This window comes from Sciurus vulgaris, assembly GCF_902686455.1.
Source record: "Sciurus vulgaris genome assembly, chromosome: 6".
In the NCBI taxonomy this organism is placed as follows: Eukaryota; Metazoa; Chordata; class Mammalia; order Rodentia; family Sciuridae; genus Sciurus; species Sciurus vulgaris.
Window position 1 is genome coordinate 105,801,503 of NC_136466.1, and position 23,034 is coordinate 105,824,536.

At 35.6% G+C, this 23,034-nt stretch overlaps 1 protein-coding gene across 3 annotated transcripts; it reads left to right on the forward strand.

Moving 5' to 3' along the window:
• The first annotated feature begins 6,629 nt into the window (after positions 1-6,629).
• Positions 6,630-16,382, forward strand: MTX3 (metaxin 3). Of its 3 annotated transcripts, XM_079145359.1 has the most exons (9): positions 6,630-6,732; positions 7,215-7,284; positions 7,658-7,734; positions 9,019-9,111; positions 9,603-9,785; positions 9,931-10,007; positions 10,636-10,793; positions 12,044-12,132; positions 15,959-16,382. In XM_079145359.1, exons 1-9 carry the CDS (start codon positions 6,652-6,654, stop codon positions 16,067-16,069), a joined length of 939 nt encoding a protein of 312 aa, XP_079001485.1. In that variant the 5' UTR covers positions 6,630-6,651; the 3' UTR covers positions 16,070-16,382. The 3 variants fall into 3 exon arrangements, with proteins under 3 accessions (XP_079001485.1, XP_079001487.1, XP_079001486.1); XM_079145361.1 differs by lacking the exon at positions 12,044-12,132; XM_079145360.1 differs by lacking the exons at positions 7,215-7,284; positions 7,658-7,734 and having other exon boundaries at positions 6,643-6,732.
• Positions 16,383-23,034: the final 6,652 nt, after the last annotated feature.

Sequence of the window (23,034 nt, forward strand, 5' to 3'; positions counted from 1 at the left end):
GCTAAGGTCCTCCAAAGTCCCATGCATGAAAGTCTTAGTTCCCAGCCCATGGCACTATTTTGGGAGGTAATAGAACATCTTTTTGTGGGGGGGCCTCGCTGGAGGTTTTTCAGTCACCTGGAAGTGTGTCCTTGAAGGGGATATTGGTACTTTGGCCCTTTCTCTTCTGCTTTGTGCTTCCCAGCTGCCACGAAGTGAGTAGGTCGTTTTGCCATGCTCTCCCTGCCAGGATATGAAGGCTTTACACAGCCCCAAAGCAACAGGTTGATTAATCATGAACTGAAACCTACGAATCTATGAGGCAAAATAAACCTTTCATTTTTTAAAAGTTGATTATCTTGCACATGTTGTTATAGTCATCGAAAGCTAACTAACATACTTACTGAGTTTTAAAAGCTCTTTTGTGTATTTTGGACATAAATCATTTAATAGATAGGTATTTTCCAAATTTTTTCTCCCAGTCTCTGACTTTTCCTTTTCTTGGTACTGGGGATTGAACCCAGGAGTGCTTAACATCCCACAGCCATTCATATTTTTAATTTTTATTTTTAATTTTGAGACTGATCTCTGGGATTATAGACATGTGCCACCAGTCTTGGCTATGGCTTAGGTTTTCATTCTCTTAATAGGATATGTTGTATTTTCACTATCATTCAGTTGTATATTTTCCTTTTTCTCTGCGATATCCTCTTCGACCCATTGTTTATTTAGAAGTGTGTTTTTAAATTTGCAGGTGCTTGGAATTTTTCTCTTGAATTTCTGTTTTTGTTTCTAATTTGATTCCACTGAGATACAAGAATCTATTCTATAAGATTTCATTACTATTTTTGTTGAGGTTTGCTTTGTGACTCAGCATAGTCTACCTTGGGGAATGTAGCTCTTGGCTACATAGGCTCTTGGAAAGAATGTGTGTTCTGCTGTTGTTGGGTGGAGCATTTTATAAATGTCAATTAGATCCAGTTGTTTAATTCCTTTATAGCTTTGCTTATTTTCTGTCTAGTAGTTCTATCAGTTGCTGAGAATAGGATGTGACTATAATTATGGATTTATCTATTCTTTCTGTCACTTCTATCAGTTTTTGCTTTGTGGTTTTGAAGACTCATGTTTGGTGCACACATTTAGGATTACTATGTCTTCTTGGTGGACTGACCCATTTATCATTAGGTAATGCCCTGCTTGCCCTTGTAACTTTCTTTGCTCTAAAGTCTACTTTATCCAATATTAACAGAACCCCTTCTATCTTATTTCCTGATCAATATTTGCATCATGTAACTTTTTTTCATCCTTTTATGTTTAACCTAATATGTCATTATGTTTGAAGTAAATTTCTTATAGACAGAATATTTGGATTGCAGTTTTTAATCCATTCTTCTTATCTTTATCTTTTAATTGGTATATTTAGACTATTTATATTTGGAATAATTATTGACATTTTAGAGTTTAAGTCTATTTTGTGATTTATTCTATTCATTCCCTGCTTATCACTTCTCTCCCTCTCTTTCTTCCTTATATGTACCTTCTTATAGGCTACTTAAACTTTTAAAAAAAATTCTATTTTTATTTACTTGGTGTTTATGAATATGTTGCCTTTAAAGTTTTCTTACTGGTTGCTCTCAGAATTTTAATATACATATGTATCTTATCATAGTCTGCTGGTGTATGTTTTACCACTTTCAGTTACGTGTAGAAACCTTTTTTTTATTTAGAATCTATTACCTTCCTCACATTTTAACAATCCAATTTTCTCAACATAAATTGAGCACATCAGAAGATGATGTTATCATCTTTTACATTTAACTCTTTTTAATACAAAAGACAGATAGGAAGTTCACTATGCTATAGGAGCAAAATCAATTCCTTGCAGTATATATCACTGCCTCATAGCCTTAACATAGCTACTGAATGAATGAACAAACCCAAATCCTTATTTGTGCTTTTAGGCAACAAAGTGCCTTTGAAGGAAGCCACATGACTGTACAAATGCAACTAGACCTGGGGTGACTGAGCCCATCATGCTGAAGCTATAGATTATATCTTCTTTCAGTTCCTAGGGTCCCATCCCTCTTCTTGCCATTGTTTTCAGGGCTAAAATTTAAAGGTTACTAAGATTCAGGTATCCACATAAGACTTCAAATGTAATTGGTAAAATGTAAATTGATCTTGTTACATTCTAAAGCCAATCTCATTTTCATTTTTTAAAAAAATCAAATTAATATTTAAATATCTGTTTGAAGCACCTCATTATTAGCCTGCCTGTGGCTCTTACTTGACTTAGCTCTTTTATCCTAATTTATATTTGAGTTTTAGCACTGTCAGCAGTGCTTCCATTCACTGTTAACTAATTCCCTGGTATATTCTCTTAATTGATCTCTTTCTTTTTAAGCCCCAATCTCTTCCTCTCGGGCTCCTTTGAGTTGTTTTCTAATGCAATACAAAAAAATTAAGGTAACTGATTTAAGCCAACTCAGCATCCTGTATTCCCCTTGAAACTTCCCCCAATGTCAGAGAGAAAGTTTGTCTCTTATTTTCAAGGACAGTCCCACTGCTCAAGTCTCTCAACTCTTAGGATTCCACTTTTCCTAGGATCCCATCCTTCTTTCTAACATTTCAAGCTTTTGCTCAGTAATTACCAATTTTGTCTTCATCTATATGTAGATTCACTGTCATCTCTTTTAAAAACTCTACCTTGAGTCTTCCACTCCTGTTTGTTTTCCCTCCTGTCACCACTCATCATATTCTTTGTGATTTTATATCTTGGGCTCTTTACACCCTTTTCTCTAGTAACCCTTTGCAATTTAATTTCTATCAACCTCCTCTATGAAAGATGCTCAATGTAAGTGTGCTAAGTGACCTTCTTCTAATGATATTTGGCAGCGTTGCCTCAATTCTTTTTCCACCACAATTTTGCTCATTTGATGTCATATGGGTTCATACAGCTCTTCCTTCTATGGTGCCCATGAAACAATGGTATTCTACCTGCCATCCTTAACTCTGGGAATCCATTAATATTTTACTTAAGACTCTCACTCTTCTTTTTCCTTAAAATTACACATCCCCATGTTTTTCAATTCTGGGTCTCTTAGTCAATCAACACTCCTTTTGATCAGTATTCAGCATTTGTTTGCTTTTCTTCAGATTCCTTGCCATAGTCATTACCATTTCTAAGCCTTCAACTCAGGTAGCTTAGCCTATGTGGACCACCTACCTCTGCAATCTAATCCAACATGCTTGTGCTCCAAAGTCAATTAGCAACCTACTTCCTTCATTAGGCCTTGCCCAAGCATTGTGGGACATTACAATCTTTGTCTAAAACCATGTCAGACTTTTAATTTTCTTGGCAAGATAGTACTTCCTAATAGTCTCTAGTTGTCTCAAATATATAGTCCTCATATCATTAACTATCCCTCTAAAAGAATGAACATAATTTTGATTCCCCGACAGGCTTGCCATGTGTTAGGCATACAGAATTTGCTTAATGAATTTGTTTGGTGGCTTAATGCTAAATCAATGTGTTAAAGAAGTAAAGATAGTTATGTCATTGGTACTTCCACTGTGAGTGAAACTAGGCTTTTTCTCTTTTTTAAAATGGATTCCTCAGAAGGCTACATGAGGCATTACTCACATTGATTGAGAAAGAGTATGACCTCTAAAGGCAGATTGTGTGGGTTCAAATTCCCACTCTCTCACTTACTGGCTGCATGGCTTTGGGAAGGTTAATATTTTTGTGCCTCATTGTCTTCCCTTGAAAATAAGGGAAAACAACAGTATCTGCAGCATAGAGCCATTAGAAAGTCTAGTGAGTGTTGTCAGATACTTAAGATAATTTTTGGCATGCAGAAATCGCTCCCTGAATGTCAGCTCTTACTAAGGGTTTTTTAAACATAGAATGAGAGCATCTCAGAGGTTAAAGAACCTTCATTTTATAAGTAAAGAAAGTAAGGAATCAAGGTAAAATGATTGACTCAAGAGCATATGGTTAATTTAGAGGCCAAGTCAGAAACACAGCTCTCCTGACTCCTATTCAGTACTTGGGTTTTTCTCTCTAAGGATTTCTACATATGAACACGAACTGAATTATAGAAGCTTAAAGATCTAAGAGACAGTTAGGTCTCTTTTAACTTTCCATAAGGGACCATACTGCGTGATCACTTGTCACAAACCTTCCATTTCTGCCAACAGTTCATTTTACAGATTATTAATCACCCAGGAAAAAAGACAAAAAACAAAAAACCTAACAGAACCTGCACTGGGATTCCCAAGTTAAGAAACACAGGAGGTACAGGAATAGATGCCAAGGTCAGGTCCCTGGAGTTCAAATGACCACTACTAGACCATTTTAATGTTCATCTTTTGAAAAATAAGATTTCTTCTTCAGGGAAAACACTGTCTGGAATATTCATTATAAAACTGTGATTCAGGCCATCCCACACATCCTTGAATGTTTTGCAGATAGTATCCTTCCTGGTAAGAATCTGAAATTATGATTTTGATGAACTCTGAACAATACTCTTTAGCAGCCAGGAAAAGGCTCAGGAGCCAAGTACCAATACCAGGCATAATTTCTAAAGGTTTCAGCTTTCTGTGTGGTTTGCTGGAACAGTATTCAGCCTGGCTGTGCAATCAGTTATGCCAAGGTTTTTAAATTCAATCTAGCAGATATAGACTCTCAAGAGGAATTACAGCAATAAAAGATTGCTATTAACTAGGCACAAATAAACCTGTGTGTAAGGATTCTCTCATCAAATGCAATGCTATTCTCTGTCTCAATTCAACACTTAAGGAAGAAATTTAATTTCTCTTTAATGCAAATGAAATTGTCATATGTAAAATCAGCAATAAGGGAGAAGGCCAAACTGAGTAATTACATTGTGTGTCCACAAAGTGTGTTCATCAACCACTTTCCCCACCCCCTCACTACAAATAAAATTCAAGGAATCCACATCTCTGTGTATGATTATTTTAAATGCCTGAACGTAGTATTCAGATTCTGAGCTTTATGGCTTGGGGTTTTAATCCTCAAAACAGAAAGGTTTCATTACCCAAATCTCAAAGTCATGTTGCCTACTTTATAATGCAAATTTAGCAGACTCCACTGATCCTATAAGGATGCCCTGTCCTTCCTTTTGTGTTTCTATAGTATTTTATTTATACCTCTAAACTTACTAATGTTTGACTTGTTACACCTAGCTATGTGTATGTTTCCTTTGTAGAATATAAACTTCTGAGGAAGATTTCATATCTTATATATCTCTGTATTCTCTCAGAGTTTTACGGTGTCTTGGACATAGTACCTGCTCAATAAATGTATTATTTAATTTTAACTGTACATATCTTAAGCATTTCCCAGTTATAAAGTGTTAGTCTAATGGATTCATATCTTTGACACACCTTTTCCTTTCCATTTCTGAGAACTTTTCCTTTTGGAACATGAAAAAAAGTCTTGAGCAGAGTGGCACTATAATTTAGATGGCTCTAGTAAGGGAGTGCCTAGCAAATTTTTGTTGAATAGTCATTTTATGAAAACTTGCAGAGATTTCTTTTGGGCTTTCAGTTGTTTAATGAGACCCAAGTATGCTGGGTACTGGGACAAAGGAAAGAAGAGAATTCACAGGCATAATAGGAGAATATCCCCAAAAAGAAAGACCCAGTCTCCAAGTCCTGACTCTGGGACCCAGTAAGTACACCTGGATCACTGCTCTTTTCACTGCCTATCTTTTCTGTTTAATGATTTTTCTGAGAAATTTTCAGGTTTCATATTCAAGAAATATTTAGTACATGCCCAGTAGGCCCCCAGACATGACTAGCTACATGATCTGTAGGGCTCAGTTCAAAACAAAAATGCAAGGCCTCTTGTTAAAAAAAGATGAAGATTTCACACAGTGACAATGCAGCATTAGCTAAGTGAGGAACCTTCTCAGCATAGGGCCTTGTGTAACTCCTCTGGTCTCACACCTACGAAGCCAGCCCTTGTAAATAAACAAGACTCTGCTATGTCCTCAAAGAGCTGCTAAACAGTGGGAGGTAAAGGTCTGTAACTAAGACTAGAAGCCACAATTCAAGTATATACAAGGAGTTGTATACCCCAAAGAAGTTCCTAACTTTGTAGTCTTCCCAAGGAACATGAAAGTTATGCTCATTTTTGAGGGATAAGTTGAACGAAGAAGAATGATATTTCCTATTGAAGGGGTACCACTGAAGGCAGGAAAAATTCACCTGTTAAATTTCAGGAATAGGGTTGCATTTAAAGAAACTGGAATAAGGATGACAACTGAGATTGAGAATGAAAAGGCAGCCAGAGGTCCTAAATATGTAGGGAAGGACTGAACAAGCAGTGCTTACTGTGTGCTGAGTTCATTCTCCCATGTCATCACTCACTCTTAAGCCCAGCATAGTAATGTTCACAAAGTTTGCCACACAGTAGGCATCATTGTTTCTTGAGGAATAAATGCCGGCTCTGTTTGATTGAAGGCCCAAGCCGCTCAATCCCTACATCGAGTTGCCAAAAGAGCTTTTGTTTTTCCAGTGGTCTTTTCCGCCTCTCCCCAGAACCCCCAATTGTCCTCCCAGGTCCTCGTCCCGCCCCCGCGTTTCCACGTGCCGGAAAGTGGGCGACAAAAGTACTTCCGGGTAGTAAAGGTCGGCCCCGGCAAGATGGCGGCCCCCTTGGAGCTCAGTTGCTGGGGAGGCGGCTGGGGGCTCCCATCCATCCACAGCGAGTCCCTGGTGGTGATGGTGAGGCCGCCTCGCGGGCCAGGGCGCGGGAAGCAGGGGCGGGGCCGGAGGCAAGAGGCCAGTCTGACGCGGTTCTCCGCGGCGCTGCGGGATCGAGGCGGGCCCGGGCGCTGCTCACTGCACTTGCTTTGGGCTCACTTCGGTGGACAAGCCACAAACTGGCCTTGTGACCCCGCGGTGGCCCGGCGGGAGCATCATGGCTTCCTGCTTGGCTGCGAGTTTTCTTAGCTTTGCAAAGCTGTCTGGGCCGTGCGGTGAAAGCCTGCTGCGCTCCGCATCTCCGGGACCTTTTGGGGAACAAGGTTCGCGAAAGCCGGGTAGCTGGCGCGCGCGTCCGGGTCTTGAGATCACCGGGAGGGACTCAGCCTCCGTGTCAAGCAGGCGCCTTCTGCCTTTGGGGGACGGGACTGTGAAGTAAAGCTGCTCTGCAGATTTGCATTACGTCCTTGGTCTAAAATGTCTTATTGCAAACTCTGTTTCAGGCTTATGCCAAATTTTCTGGTGCACCCTTGAAAGTCAGTTTCATAGATAACACCTGGAGAGGTTCAAGAGGTACCGTGTAAACTTTTAGACAACCCTTTCTCCCCTTTAACCCCTCCCCCCCCCCTTTCATTTAATATCATGAAGCATACGGTCCTAGAGTTCCTTGGGGTTTTAGTTTCTTCTTACCGTGACCTTGGCAGTGTGTTGCTTATGGTTTGATCATTCTGAGTAATAACTCAAAGTGCAAGCCAAATCAGTGGAAATTATGAGAAATGAAAATGTTCTTTAGAACTGCTTTTTGTGAAATTGCAAAAAACTAGGCGTATTTACTAATTTTATCCCCTCCCCCCCAAATGTGCAGTTGGTGTAGTTTTTAGGGTATTGGAATCTCTTAAAAAGAAAACACATTTTTTTGTATGTAAACTTTTTTTTTGAATTGTAGGTGATGTACCAATTTTGACAACTGAAGACAACACTGTTTCTCAGCCTGCAAAAATACTAAACTTTTTAAGAAAACAGGTGGGTGGTTCCTTTTGATGATTATTGATTCCTGGATGTTACTTAAACAACAGCAACAACAAACATTGTAAGGTGTAGAGTTCTTATTTTGCAACTCATTAGGTAATTGGTGATACCTGGGATTTGACAAAAAATAGACTTCAAAATCACTGCTGTAAACCATGAGCATTACTGTAATTTTAAAATCATATGGTGAGGTCAGACATATTTCTGTCTATCTAGGAAATATATATTTTCTTTCTTTTCTTTTTGTACTGGGGATCGAATGTGCTTTACCACTAAGCTACATTCCTATCCCTTTTAATTTTTTTTATTTTAAAACAGGGTCTCTCCAGGTTGTCCAGGCTGCTGTGGAATTTGCTATCCTCCTGCGTTGGCTTCCCTATTTGCTGGGTTTACAGGCCTGCATGTGCCACAGTGCCTGGCTAGACAATATATATTTTCATACACTTTGCTTGGATTTTACTGAAATTCATATATATAAGAAAATTCAGTTTAGGTATTTTCACAATTACACCATTTAGTCATATAGTTGCTACACATTTCATGCTGGATATATTTGAGTTCTCACCAAATAGCAGTTGTTTATTTCTTAAAAACACTTATCTGATAGTAACAGTTAAATGTTTTATTAAACAATGTAACTAAAACGTTCAAACACATAAATATTTAAGTAATATATCCAAAATGTTTAAACATGTGAAGATTTGTATAAGTGCAGAAGTTTATAACTGATTTTGCCAATACTTTATTTTGTTATTTTTTAAAACTTTTTTCAGTTTGTTCTAATTGGTTATACATGAGAGTAGAATGCATTTTGACACATTGTATACAAATGGAGCACAACTTCTCATTCCTCTGGTTTGCCAATACTTAAAAAGAAATTCTGAGGTCAATGCAGTTTGGGACTTTTCTAAATTCAAATATTTCCCATCTTTTTTCATGGAGAAAAAGACAACCAAGTGGATTTTTTTCCCTTGTGTTAAAAATACTCACTTTTATTTGTTAACTTTGTATTACTTGCTATGCTCTGAACTAGGTCATTAACAAGCATTGAAATAATAGTAATTAATATAAAAAAATCATAACTGATATTTACTGTGTGCATGATGTAGTGCTGAGAACCTTATGTACATTAGGCAACAGTTCTTACTGTGTTTATGTTTATTTTTCCCTTTAATATCATGTTTGCCACTTACGAGAAAAAATAGGAGTCCTAATTTGTTTGGCCATCCTTGGAATGTTCTTTGACTTCTGAGGTTCTTTGGTTTTATTTTTTAATAGAAATATAATGCTGATTATGAACTCTCAGCAAAGCAAGGGGCAGATACACTGGCTTACATTGCTCTCCTTGAAGAGAAGCTACTCCCTGCTGTGGTGAGCATTCATGAATATTACAGTGTTTTGGTGGCTTAGTTGAAAATGTTCTTACTTTGTTTAGAGGGACAACAATGAAAAGGGCTTAAGGGAATTTCACTTATATATTAATCTTAATTCTTTCATATTATTGTGCAGCTGGATTCTGTTAGACATTAACATCATTGTGATGCATCAAAATGAAAGATAATGTCATTTTGGAAATGAAAATACTTTTGGTGTGAGATGAAACTTTTTGCTCCATGCATAGAATTGGTTGAACTGTAATTCATTCATTCAGCACATACTTACTGAGCACCTACTGTGTGCTAGGCCTTGTTCTGGGTTCTTGGGATATAGCAAAACACATTAAAAATCTTGTTTTATCTTGAGTCATTCTAACTGGAAAATTTATATAAAGTCACTTGATGGATGTTTATGAAAAACTTGCATATTGATTAATCTTTCTTTTAAAAGGATATCCTCTGAATGTTTTCTCTTTCCTTTTGTAGCTTCACACATTCTGGGTTGAGAGTGACAATTACTTTACTGTAACAAAGCCATGGTTTGCTTCACGAATTCCTTTCCCCTTGAGTTTGATTCTGCCTGGAAGGATGTCCAGAGGGGCACTGAATAGAATTCTCCTAACCAGAGGAGAGCCTCCCCTCTACCGTGTACAAGAAGTGGAAGCTCAGGTATGGTCTGGATTATTCTCCAAGTGAGGGCTTTCCAGGGAAGGGATAGGAGAGAGAGCACAGGTGGACTTACCTAGAGATGCTATCTCAAAAGCAGTTTCAGAGCATCTTTCCTACTTTTGAGATCTAATTTCATCCTTATTAGATATACAGAGATGCCAAGGAGTGCCTAAATCTTCTGTCAAACAGATTGGGAACATCTCAGTTTTTCTTTGGAGATACGTGAGTACATGTCCTTAGAAATGTTGATATTTTCTGCATCTATAGTCAGAGAGTAGTAATTTAGAGCAAGTCCCCTTATTCCCCCCAAAGATGAGTCACTTTAAATGAAGAGAGATTTAGTGGGTTTTTATTATAGGAAACTTTTTCTATCAGTAGTAATCAAACATTGGCTTAATGTGCTATATAAGTGAATGTAAAACAAACAATTGTTCCCACTCTATCTCCTATTTAACACTTGTGAGTAAAAACAAATCTGTAATTTTCTTCTTTTTCATTTTCTTCTAAATAAAATAGAATATTTTTAAAACTGTGTAAAGGGCAAAGTTCTTGTTGCATCATTTTAATAAACTAAATGGTCAGTAGATTTCAAAACAATTTTTTTAGTTGTACATGGACACAATAACTTTATTATTTTTATGCGGTACTGAGGGCTGAGGATCAAACCCAGTGCCTCACATGTGCTAGACGAGCGCTCTACCACTGAGCCACAACCCCAGTCCCAAGTAGATATTTTTAAAACACTATAGTATACCTCAGAATTGACAAATATATTTGAAAAATTTTAAGCACAATCCCAGGTTAATATTTTCTTACAAGTTTTTTAAAAAAATTCTTAATTTATTTCTAGGCCTTCTACCTTGGATGCTTATGTGTTTGGTTTTCTTGCACCTCTTTACAAAGTACGGTTTCCTAAAGTCCAGTTACAAGAACATCTGAAACAGCTCTCCAACCTGTGTCGCTTTTGTGATGATATTCTAGACAGCTACTTTAGGCTTAGTCTTGGAGGTAAGCTGTTTCTTCTTCAGCTAATACTTGTTTGCACAGAGTATTGACATAGTCTCCTGGGGATGCATAAGCAAAACTTTTTTCTTATTTTAATTAAAAAAATGTGAACATTGTCTTTAAATATTGATGTACATCACTTCAAGAAGTTGCATTTTCCAAATTTCATTTCCTTCATGAGTTACTTCTTAGAGAAATAGACATTTATTTTGTATTCCTCAGGATTTCATATATATCTTGTCTCTTTAAATGTTACCCTTCGAAGTGGATAATTTTATTCTGAAAGAATAAATGACAAGTATTAAGTCCCTGCTTAAAAAATAGTATTTATTCTAATGCAAAATGCACAATTACTTTAAATGATTTTTACCTGCTTCTAGCATTTTCCTGTGTGAACAGAAATTAGTAGCAGATTGATTTTGGTGAGGTGCACTCCCATGATTCCAGTACTTGAAAAATGATTGCATCAGACTGGAGGTATAGTAAGTAGAGGGCACCTGTCACTTAAGATTCAATTCTTTGTGAGTGTGGGGCCTTGTGCTTAAGTGATTGTGATACTAAATTTGTATTGAGAGAGTTGACTAGAATTGCCTTTTTAAGAAGTAAAAGTTATAAAGACAGATGGCATAGGTGGAAGTTTATTTTTTATGGTAGATTATATGTTTGGTACCTAGGGTGGGATTGGTGATTGATAGTCTTGAAACTAACATTCAACCTTGTTACTTTGAAGCAGTGGTTAGCAAACCTGCCTAACAATAAATGAAAGTCCTGTTCTAGACTTACTACATTAGAATCTTATAGGGATGGATCCCAGAAAGTTATAATTTAAAAAGGCCCTTTAAATATTTTGGTTGTTAGGGAGTCAGTGCTTTAGAAAGCTTTCCAAATAGTTGTGACTAAAGACCCATTTGAAAAGGGTGAAGAAAAGGTACAACTTAAATTTCAAAAGGAAATATGGACTACTGTGTTTTTACTAATTACTGTGGTCGTGACTGGCTGCATATTATTTGGCTCACAGTGTCTTCTTAGTGGGCAAATTTTAGTTCCTTTGTTGAGGGTTTGATTTGTAGTATTACTATTCTTCCTAACTTTGCTTTTGAACCCAGAATGATTTTTGTCTTTGCCTTTTTTTTTCTTTTTTGGAGGGTGGGGCATTTGGGAAAGTGGGTAGATTCAAAATTCTTTTAATCTAAACTGCTTTAAAGACTTTCAAAATTTCCTGTCTTTCTCTGATTTCTGCCCTGGCTTCTTAGGCATCTCTCCAGCTGGACAAGAAACGGTAGATGCAAATCTACAGAAACTCACACAACTTGTAAATAAGGAATCCAATTTGATTGAAAAGGTCAAGTTTACTTCAATCATTTTACAGTAGTTTAGTATTTTCCATTCTGCAGCCAATGTTATAATTTGGGTCATGCGTTATTTACCTTACCCTTTCAGTTCTTGAAAGTGTTTGTAGAAAATTGTTTAAATATACTAAATATATACTAAAATTGTATATAATACAGTGCTTTGGAGCCAGTAGTGACCTGATTACTGTTGGAAAAGGTCAGATAATGGTATTATGTTTACTTTTACCACACAATTTGTACATATCAAGCTAGGAGACCTAAAAGCTTGACTTTAAAAAAATACAAAAGTAGTTCTTGCTTGTTTGCTTTCCTTTCTCTGTCCTAAAGATTGTATGTACCTGGACTACTACGTATACTTTCTTATTAAAAGCACCATGATGTCTTTTTCTTTCTTCCACATGACCTGTGTTAGTTTTTCTCTTTCCTGTCCTTCTCTATTCTGAATGGAGTCTACACTGTTTCACCGGTGTATGTATTCTGCCTCTTTGAGGTATTCATTTTGTGAAAGAGATACTGAAAAACTGGGTAGGGAAGAGAACCAGCAATGGAAACTTCAAGAGTGATTCTAATTGAAAAAAATACACAAAAGTCACACCTTTTTTTTTCATTTCTGATGAACTCACTTTTTTATTATATGAATAAATAATGCTTCATTTTTTCAAGGGCCTCATAACACTGGCTAACAGTTTTCAAGGTCTAACAAATACCGTGGTACAAGCTTAGAATGGTTTTTCTCTTTTTAAACTAACATCATGTACTACTGATGACTTTACTTTTATAAAAACAAAACAGATATAGGCATATATTAATAAAAAAGAACTAGAATGACACAGTTACCACAGATGGAATTGTGAGAATTTGGCATCTTCTCTGTGCTAATCTGGATTTTTTCTAAGTGCAAATATTATACTGGTTTATTTTGCAAAACTTTGAAGATGATGCCATTTTTAAATTTAAGAAAGAGAGGGCTAAATGATGGCAGCTTAAAATATGTTAAACAGTTTTCCCCCCAACCCCAACCACTTTTTTTCCCTCCTCCTCTCACTAGTCTCCCTCCTTTACCAATATTTCTTTCACTCCTTCATTTATTTATTTTCAGTTGGTACTTTTTTATATACATATGTATATGACATTCTCTTTGCTACATTTGTGTATGCATTTAGCATGATTTTGTTAAATTCATTCCATATTTTGTCCCCTTTCCCTTCCTTCCTCCCTCCCTCTCCTTCTTCTGCTCACTGATCTTCTATATATTTATAAAAGTAAAGATATATTTATGATATCTGTCCCCCTCCACTCACCACCTCTTTGCCTTATTTTGCTCTAGCTTCCACATATGAGAGAAAATATTTGACCTTTGATTTTCTGAACTTGGCTTATTCACTTAGCATGGTTTTCTTCACTTCCATCTATTTACTAACATGCCATTTTTTCATTCTTCTTTATGACTGAGTAGAACTCCATTGTGTATGTGGACCACATTTTCTTGATCTGTTAATGGGCATCTAGTTGATTCATAATTTGATTATTATGAATTGTGCTGCTATAAACATTGAAGTGACTGTAATTGCTAGAGTATGCTGATTTCAGTTCTTTTGGATAAATACAAAGGAGTGAGATAGCTGGGTCATATGGTGGTTCCACTGCTTTCCAGAGTGGTTGTACTAGTTTGCAGTCTCACCAACAGTGCGTCAGTGTGCCCTTTCCCAACATCCTTACTAGCATTTATTATTTGTGTTCTCGTTAATTAACATTCTGACTAGAGTGCAATGAAATCTTAGTGTTTTGATTTGTATTTCCCTGATTGCTAGAGATGTTGAACATTTTTTCATTTATTTGTTGACCATTTGTGTTTTTTTCTTTTAAGAAACTTCTGATTTTAAACCTCACAATAGTGTCTTTGTGCAGATACTGTTATTGTCCCCATTATACAGATGAGGATACTGAAGCTTGTATCACTTTACCCCACGGTCATTCAACTGGCAAAAAGAGAGGGCCCTTAAACCCTGGAAATGGAACTTCAGTATGAACTTTGTAGTTAGGTATTCTCCCCAGTAGTCACTGCCGAGCTCATGAATGAGATTTTGTCTGCTACCAGGATTAATAGTAGTCAGGTTTATCACTGTCATTCTCTGGGATGACCTTCTGTTTCTTTTGTAGTATTTTGTTTGTTGTTGTAATTTGAAAAGTGAGTAAAACTGGATACTAAAATTATTATTGAAGTTTTGGTATATTTGAAATTAAAGCCTGGTTTGACTCAATTCTTTGCACAATTCAATAAATCTCATGAGAGTAAATAGATGAAGTGTTAAGTAGGAATAAAGGAAAGATCACTGTCTGCTTGAGGAAGGCTGCCCAGTATAGTTTCCATTTTCTGTGTGGTGAACTTACGACAAACATGGAAAGGGAATTATAAAATACCTGCATATGCAGAAGGTAAAATCAGGAGGCCCATTACCACTTTGTACATAGCCATCTGGGTCATCACCAATTTTTGAGTTTTCTGACCCATTTCAGTCAGGCTTTCTTCTCCCTTCACTGCCCACCCACTGGTATCAGTTTTTCAGTGGTGGGTGTGATTCACTGGTTGCTACAAGATGACAGGACAACAAATCCTATTAGCGGCCACTGTTCACAATTTGGACAGAAAATCTAGCCAAAAAAAATCATGTTTAAGTAACTAGTACTTGCAAAAAAGAAAAGACATCTTAACACAAGTGATCTAAAAATTCACTAGTAATATTTTTTCACTGGAAAACTTAAAAAGTTGATCTTTTATTTTATTTCCTCTCCTACAAATCCTGTGTACCTCTGCCAAAATATTTCCTTTGTTTTCTAAGAGCATCTTGAGAAGATGTGGGAGAGTTTGAATGGTCTGCATCTTGCAAAACTCTAAAACAGTTTGCTTGTGAAGTTGGTGATAGGATGCCATTTTCTGTTGGTTTTGTAGTTTTGAAGGCAGCTGCTTTCAAGTCTCTTATGAAGTTCAACTGATAATAAACTCAGCATCAGAACGTGAATCTTGTACCTTGTGGGGTGGTCTCATTAAAGATATATGTTCCATATTAATTTGTTTCTTGAAAGCCTGCTTAGAACTAACCCAGTGTTTAGAAGACCTCAGGATTAGATCTAAAGAATTTATCCCTCTTTTTGCTCCTTTTCCTAGCTTCCATGAACTGCATACTCTCAACTTAAAAGAACTGGGTTTTTTGGGGTTTTTTTGTTTTTTTTGAGTGCAGTACAGGTTGCTTTCAGGCAAAAATGTAGAGTTGAAAGAATAATTGTGTTGCACCTGGAAGACCTGAGTTCAAGTTTCAGCTTTGAAACTATCTTTTTGACCTGGGCAAAATCACTTAGCCTTTCCAAGCCTCATTTTTCAAATCTGTAAAACATGGAAGGATGGTGTCTATGCCTTTTATTCTTCACAGTGTGTTGGGAAGATCAAATATGATATTGTACATGAATATACTTTATAAACCATGGAGCTTAGTATATTACATTTACTCTTACTGTTAGAAGACTTCTTAAACTAAGTCTTGCTACGGTTGGGTTCAGTAGAATATTCATTTTGTAGAATTACTATAATTTTGTGATAGTATCAAGGATGAGCCATGTTGCTTTTTACAGATACTGAGTCAACTGGTATTTGAGGTATGACATTTAGGTTTCTTGAGAGATCATTTGTGAAAATAAAGGTTTCTGTAACAGTCCAGGGAACATGGTTCTGTGTTCTTCTAGTCTGTAGTTTGGGTGGGGAGGCCACAGTCCATGTAAGTGGTGCCACAGTCTTAGTTATATCTGTTATACTTTCTACAGATGGATGACAATCTTCGCCAAAGCCCTCAGCTTCCTCCTCGGAAACTGCCAACACTCAAATTGACTCCAGCTGAAGAAGAAAGTAATTCCTTACAACGGCTCTCACCCTGACAGTGGTCATGCTTTGTCATCAAAGTCATGATTGTTTTGGTAATCTCTTATACCCACTGTGTGAAGGCAAAAGGGAAATACTATTGCTAGGTAGAAGGAAGACTCTAAAACAGAGGGAACTTTCTATGACATCTATATATATTTTTTAATTAGGAGGCTTGTATTCTAGCTTGGCAGTGCATTTTAAATAAAGGTGAATGCTTAATGAACTTTGTGGGGGAGGGGGAAACACATTGTACTGTATATAAAAAAAAAACCCCTGCCTTAATCTTGGCAGATTTTTGCTTTTGGTTCACATGTTGCTGACCAAAAACTACAATTCTGTTCTGAATGTGCATTCTTAATTTATTCAAGTTAACTTATTCAATTTATTAACTTATTTATTTCTTAGACCTGTCTGAGTACATAATATGTGGCTCTTTGAGACTTTTTTCTTCAGTTTAGAAATCTGATGCCTATTTTAGGAAGTAGGAAAAATATAAATTACTTCAACAGAAAAGCCTATATTTAACTTTAAAAAGCAATGAGGAATGTGCTTCTAAACTATGCTCTCATTAGTCTAATCTTCTGAGGGTTTAGTACCACATATATAAATATTAAATGTGGTTAGATATAATCTGATGATCTGCACTTCAATATAACATTAGTATTTGCTGCTGTGTTCAGTGTAGGTTAGCACGGGCTCTTTGAGTTTGCTGGGTGGATATAGCAGCTTTAGACCTATTTATTTCTAGCACATCTTTAATCATTCCTGTATTGAGTCCAGGAGAACTGAATACATTGGTCATTGTTTTATGTTAGACTGTGAAATCCTAATGAAACTTGCCCAATTGTCAGACACTACTCAGGAGGAGCCCATAGCCCAGGTAATAGAAATACCCACTGTGCATCTGGTCCGAGTTCTCCATTCTTAACTCAGGCCAGTATTCTTTCATAAGAAGCATATCATGTAGTCACAAACTTTCTGACAACCAATTATTTTCTGTATATTTTAACTATAGTTGAAGGAGCCAAAGGAATAATCAGAAATAGCAGCTTTTTAAGACCATTTTCTATTTATTAGTTGCTGAACTGTTCCAGGATTTGCTGTGTGGTAATTTTACTTATAACAGAAATTTGCTTATTTTAGTGGTTGAGGTGCTTCTGTTGTCCTAAAACCACTTCTGGGGTTTTAAATTATAGGACCATGTATTTGATTAGTGTCTTAAAAGATTACTATGGTGCTCAGTGAATCTTATCAAGTCCTGAAGAAACCCATATGTTAAGAAAATGAGCTTTGTTGTCCAGAGACTAATTTGAATTGAGTAGAACTCAGCTGTGTTTGACCGACATCCTTCCCAATTCATTTTGTCTTTAGCTATTTATACAGGAGTCTTTAAGTCATTGTAAACATTTTTTTTCTTTAAAGTTTTAACTAAATGAGAAACAAGGTAGTCTAGTCTTCCAAATTATATTGATCTGTTAGGGAAAATACCTAATGATTTTCACATTACTTATACAGCAGAGGTGTGTGTGTTTTTATTCATCTTCAAAGGGAGGTTATTAGACTCTAGCAATCTGAAATATGTATGAATATTTTATATGCAATATCATGATAATGAGACTGTTCTCTAGGATTGATGTATATTGAAAAAGAGTGGTTCGGCACATTAATCAGACATCTGTTTATGCTTTAGTCAGGGTTAGTCATTTTCAATTATGATTTATAATTAAGCCTTTCAAAAAGCATTAGAAATGGCTTACAATTGTAAGACACATGTAAAACAGGACAGTTAAAATTATTTTTTGAAAAAATAAAAAATTTATAGAAAAAAGAACTGTTTTGGCACTAATAGATTGTAACATTGAATGGTAAATTTAACTTCCGGTTTCTCCATGGGTGAAGTAAAAAGTTAATGCTGGGTTAATAAGTTCTTCTTTCAATAAGATTACTAATGTCCATGTGGAAGAAAAATGTGTTTAAATATTTATGAGAATGTAGGTGATCATGTTCTTACAGTATACAGACTTCAACCAAGAATATTTTATGTGTTTAAATTTTAATCAAAGTGGTCATTTTAGTATAATAACTAGTTGTCCTTTTTAGTAGAGAGGATGGCTGTAAATATGATTTGTTTGCTGTTTGGTCATCCCTGCTTTGAACTGCCTGTGGCCTTATATAATCTATTATGCTTCTAGACTATTACCTTTCCTAACAGGCAAAATATGATTTAGTAATTAAGAATTTATATGTTGGGTTACTTAATTGAGCTAGCTTTCTATAAGCAAACAAGATGATAGAAAGCTATATCTGAGCATAAAATACTTTAGGGGCCAGACAAACATGGGAAACTCTTGGAACAATTTTTTAGCATGGACAGAGAGCCTTTTTGTTCAGGATATATTTTGAATGAAGTTTAAGTTTTCTGGGAAAAATGGTGAGCCACTGTATTTTGGAGGTGATGGTGGAGGATAATATGATAAAAGGGAATATGCTTATGTTTAATTTTGGTAGTAACACAGGATTAGAAAAATTGCTTAGATAATTCCCAGAAGTTGATGACCCCCAATCAAAAAACTTCATAGTCCATCCGTAACATGGATTACTTAAACAACACCAAAGAAACTGCAAAGGACATTAAAGATAATCATTTCTCCAAAAATATTTTTAAACTTCACAAAAGGTTGGCATTAACAAATCAAATTTCAATATAGATATGCTTGCATTATTTTTTGAGTACTAGAGGATTAGAGATTTTACAAAAAACAAGCATTTTTATTTCCATTTGTAATTTCTGTCTACTTCATATTGTGGGATACATGAAGAAACAGGAAGACATTTCAATAAGAGATAAATTAAAATTTTTGGAAGTCTGTAAAAATGGGAAAAACTAAAAAGGGCAGAAACTGCTCACAGTGATGTTATCTTAGAAAACAAATTTGTTCAGTTAGTTTCATGTGATGAATTTGATATTTGAATTTGGAAGTTTCCTTAGAGCTTCCTCCTAAAATATGCATTTATTTGGTCTGTTAGATTTTGGGGGGCCATTTTTCCTAAGCTATCAGTTATCTTAACCCTTTTAAAGCCAAAATAAAACTGCTTAAAAATAGACAGGAAGTTAAGTGATAGGACATGGAATATCTCTGTTCTATTTTTGCAACATCTTCTAAGTCTATTATTATTTCAGAATTTTTTTAAAAGTAGGTTCAGTATAGTAAATTCATCACTATTTACATAAACTGTGATTTAAAATTCTGTGCTCCAAACGTAGTATTTAGTTCCAGATGAATAACTACATGATAAAAATTAAGAAAATTTTTAATTTCATTCTTGGGCTTAAGGAAGAAAACTCAGGTTTGTAACAGATGCTTTTCAAAAGATCCACTTTGCCTTACCAAAAGAGAAAAAAACAATGACCTAAAACCAAAATCCTTTTTCCTATGCTATCAAAAATTCTATGATTTTATGTTTCTAATTATGTGTATTTTTTTCTTGTGGTACCTCTGTTTGCATTTGAGGATAAAACATTTTGAAGAGTTCTTTAGTCTCTTCATGTGGAAGTTCTTTGTTTTCTATTTGTTGTCCAGACACACAGCATGCAAGATGTGCACTTAAGACCACCTTACATGAAGGAGTGACAGGTCTGTGTGCTTTTTGTTTTAAGCTCAAAGGGAGTTAGCATTTGACTTTTTCTTGGGTTGGTTATTTTTATAATTGAAAACCTGAGCAGGCAACAGAGAAATTTTGGGATGTGGTAAGAATTTTTATTTTTTGCCTTTAAAAAAAATTGGCTGTTGTTAAGCTCTGTGGAATTGATATTTACTTTTTAATATGTCCATATTTGTTAAACATATTTTTAGAAAAACTTGTCCTTACATGAAATCAAAGATAAATAAATAATTCTGAATATTCTCAAAGTTTTAATTGAGGTTTCATTAGTTCTTCAAAATGCTAATTTTCACAGAGATGTAGGTTTTTTGATTTTGTTTTCATTTTGTTTTTGTTTTAGATTTTTGGTTTTAAGGATTTCTGGTGTTATTTCATTGAATAGGTTATTCATTCCTTTGGTTTGTATTTCTATGCCTTCCTCAATCCCAGTAATTTTTAAATTTGGTCTTTTCATGATATCCCATATTTCTTGGAGTTTCCATTCATGATTTCTTATCATATTCTCTGTTTGGTCAACTTTATTTTCAAGATTAAATATTTTGTCTTCATTGTCTGAGGTTCTTTCTTCCAAGTGATCTAGTCTGTTGGTGATGCTTTCTGTTAAGTTTTGTTTTAAGGGTTTGCAAAATAATTTAGCCTAGAAATTGTTGTTGCGATATCGTGATTGCTAGGAGCCCAGGTTACCAGCCCTGGACTTTAGGACTATTGTGATTGAGGTAGAAGAATTAAAAAGGATCTAAAAACTATTTTTCCTCGAAAAACATACCAATATACCCTGAATTATTGGTGAGAATTAACATTTTTTTTTTCCAGTATTTAGGACTGAACTAAGGCCCACTCTACCACTAAGGTACATCCCCAGTCCTTATTAAGTTTTATTTTGAGACATAGTCTCACCAAGCTACAGAGGCTGGCATTATATTTGTGATGCTCCTGCCTCAGCTTCTTAAGTAGCTAGGATCACAGGTGTGTGTTGCCACACCTGAGAATTAACATTCTTGAACAATGATATGATGTAATAAAAGGATAACTTCAAGTTGAATGTTTGTAAGTAAAGAGGAAACTATTGTAATAGAAGATTATCTGTAAAATAACTAGTTTCTTTTAAAAAAACAAAAGGCAGGAAGACAGTTTTTCTGTGCTCTCATTATTATTACTTTGAAACCAAAAGATTTTTCCTTTTTTTTTTTTTTTTTTTTGCGGTACTGGGGATTGAACCCAGGGCCTTGTGCTTGCAAGGCAAGCACTCTAACTGAGCTATCTCCCCAGCCCCCAAAAGATTTTTAAGAAAACATAGTTTTAGTTTATCAGAAAAGCAATTCCTAAAGGGGTATTTTGGCAGAATGTATTATTATATGAATAGAGAATTCCATGACTCAACAAGTTTGGAAAATGCTCTGTTAGGCATAGTTGAGTTCTGTAGGCTTTTCAGAGCCTTTGATGTACTAATGTACTTTTTCAGTCTCCAAGCTTTGGAGATTTCCAAGTTTTGTTTTATTACTGAAGACAGTCTATGGGAACTGTGTGTGTCTGAGTACTCATGCACTTGCATATGCATTTCTTAGGAGGAGGTTTGTAGTTTCCATTAGGCACCTCTATTTTATACATCATTTCCCTAATTTATTTGAAAGTGGATTTTGTGTTGAAGTAGATGTTTTGTGGGATTTGTGTTCTGAGAAATACACTTAGGAAAATATTATCCTAGAGGGTTTTTGATGGTTTGCTTTCATTGCAGAGGTTTCTTACTATTGGATGCCCCTCCAGTGATGGTGATAAAATGGGACGGGATATGTCAGAACTTCTTAGACCTTGGAATTGAGAGTGGGGTGACTTTGGGTGTTGATAGGTTGTGATTTAGGTACATGTGAGACCCTGTCAGTCCAGCCCATTCCCCTAGAGTTACAGTCAGCCTTGAACAGCAGTTCAAGGGTCTGAACTGTTGGTTTCAGATGATAAATCAGTTCTTAGGCATCCACAAGATGAGAGAACCAACTTTGTAATGCCAGAACAATTTCCCAGACCTTTTTTGGGTGTGCTTTAAAAGTGCCAAAAAAGACAATGGGCTTTTATTATATATGTATGAAAGCATATGGTTGCTTCCATGACAAGGCAAAGGAAGCTTAATATTTTCAGTTTTATAACTGAAAACATGGTCTAAATAAGGATTGTGTGTACATCACACATGCATATATTTTCTGGGAATTGGGTTCATCATTTTCATTAACTTTTCAGCAGATTCTACATCCTAAAGACTTAAATCCCACTAGGACTCCAAGTTTGAGATAGTTAACTAAATATGTTTTATTTCACTTCAAAGAATAAAACCAGATCTCTAATGAGACATAAGACTGTTTTTCTGTTCATTCGTTGCAATGTGTACAGTCCATGTTTTGGATATGTGTTTGAAAAAAAGCTTGCCTTTGGGCTTTGAGTTGTGGTGTGATGCTGAACATTTAACCACATGAAAAGCAGTTGGACCTTTGTTCTGTTTCTTCAGTTTTCCCCTTGCAAAGTCAGAGAAATGCCTTTTAATCATTTGGTTTACATATCCCAGATCCTTGGAAATCACAAAAAAATGACTTGCCAGATTTTGAATCAATCCTCAGCATGTCATGCACTACAGAGAAGGTTGTGCTGGCCGTTCACGCTTTGGACTGTTGCTGCTTCTCCTGCATTGCTGGAGTTTTTATCTCTTGAAGAAGAAGAAGTATATTCAAACTTTTACTTTGAATGCATTAGGATGAACTTTATTCCTCCTATGACTTAATTTTTTATTTGTAAAATAGGAGCTAATGCTTTTCCCTTTTTCTGTCCATCTTGAAGTGGTATTTGAGGTGTTTGTAACTTTAACTTTTTGGATGTTTGACAGTAACAAAGACATGAAATGTATTTGTTTGCATATTGGTTTTGTTTAATGAAGCCTATCTTTGGATTGTAAACATTTTAAACATCTGTTTCAGTGTGCAAATACTATAGTTTCATTATAAGTGATCTTAAAATAAGCAATGTTGGCCATAATTTCAATATTCTAGCTTTGCTAGTGTTAATATATTTCACTCAGAGACTGTGTATAAATACCCAGAAGTGGTAATGATGATCAATGTTGTAAAGAGTTTATTCTGATAAATGAGAAACTGGATATATAATGTCAAAATAGCTATTTTCTCAATAAAATCTCAAATCACCTGAACATTTATTCATTCTTGATGTGTTGTTATTTATTCCTTGAGGTGAATATATTCACTGGGAAGAATTTTTTTAATGGTTGAAAATAGTACTAACGACTGGTATTGAGCTAGGTAGAGGATTGTTCTTC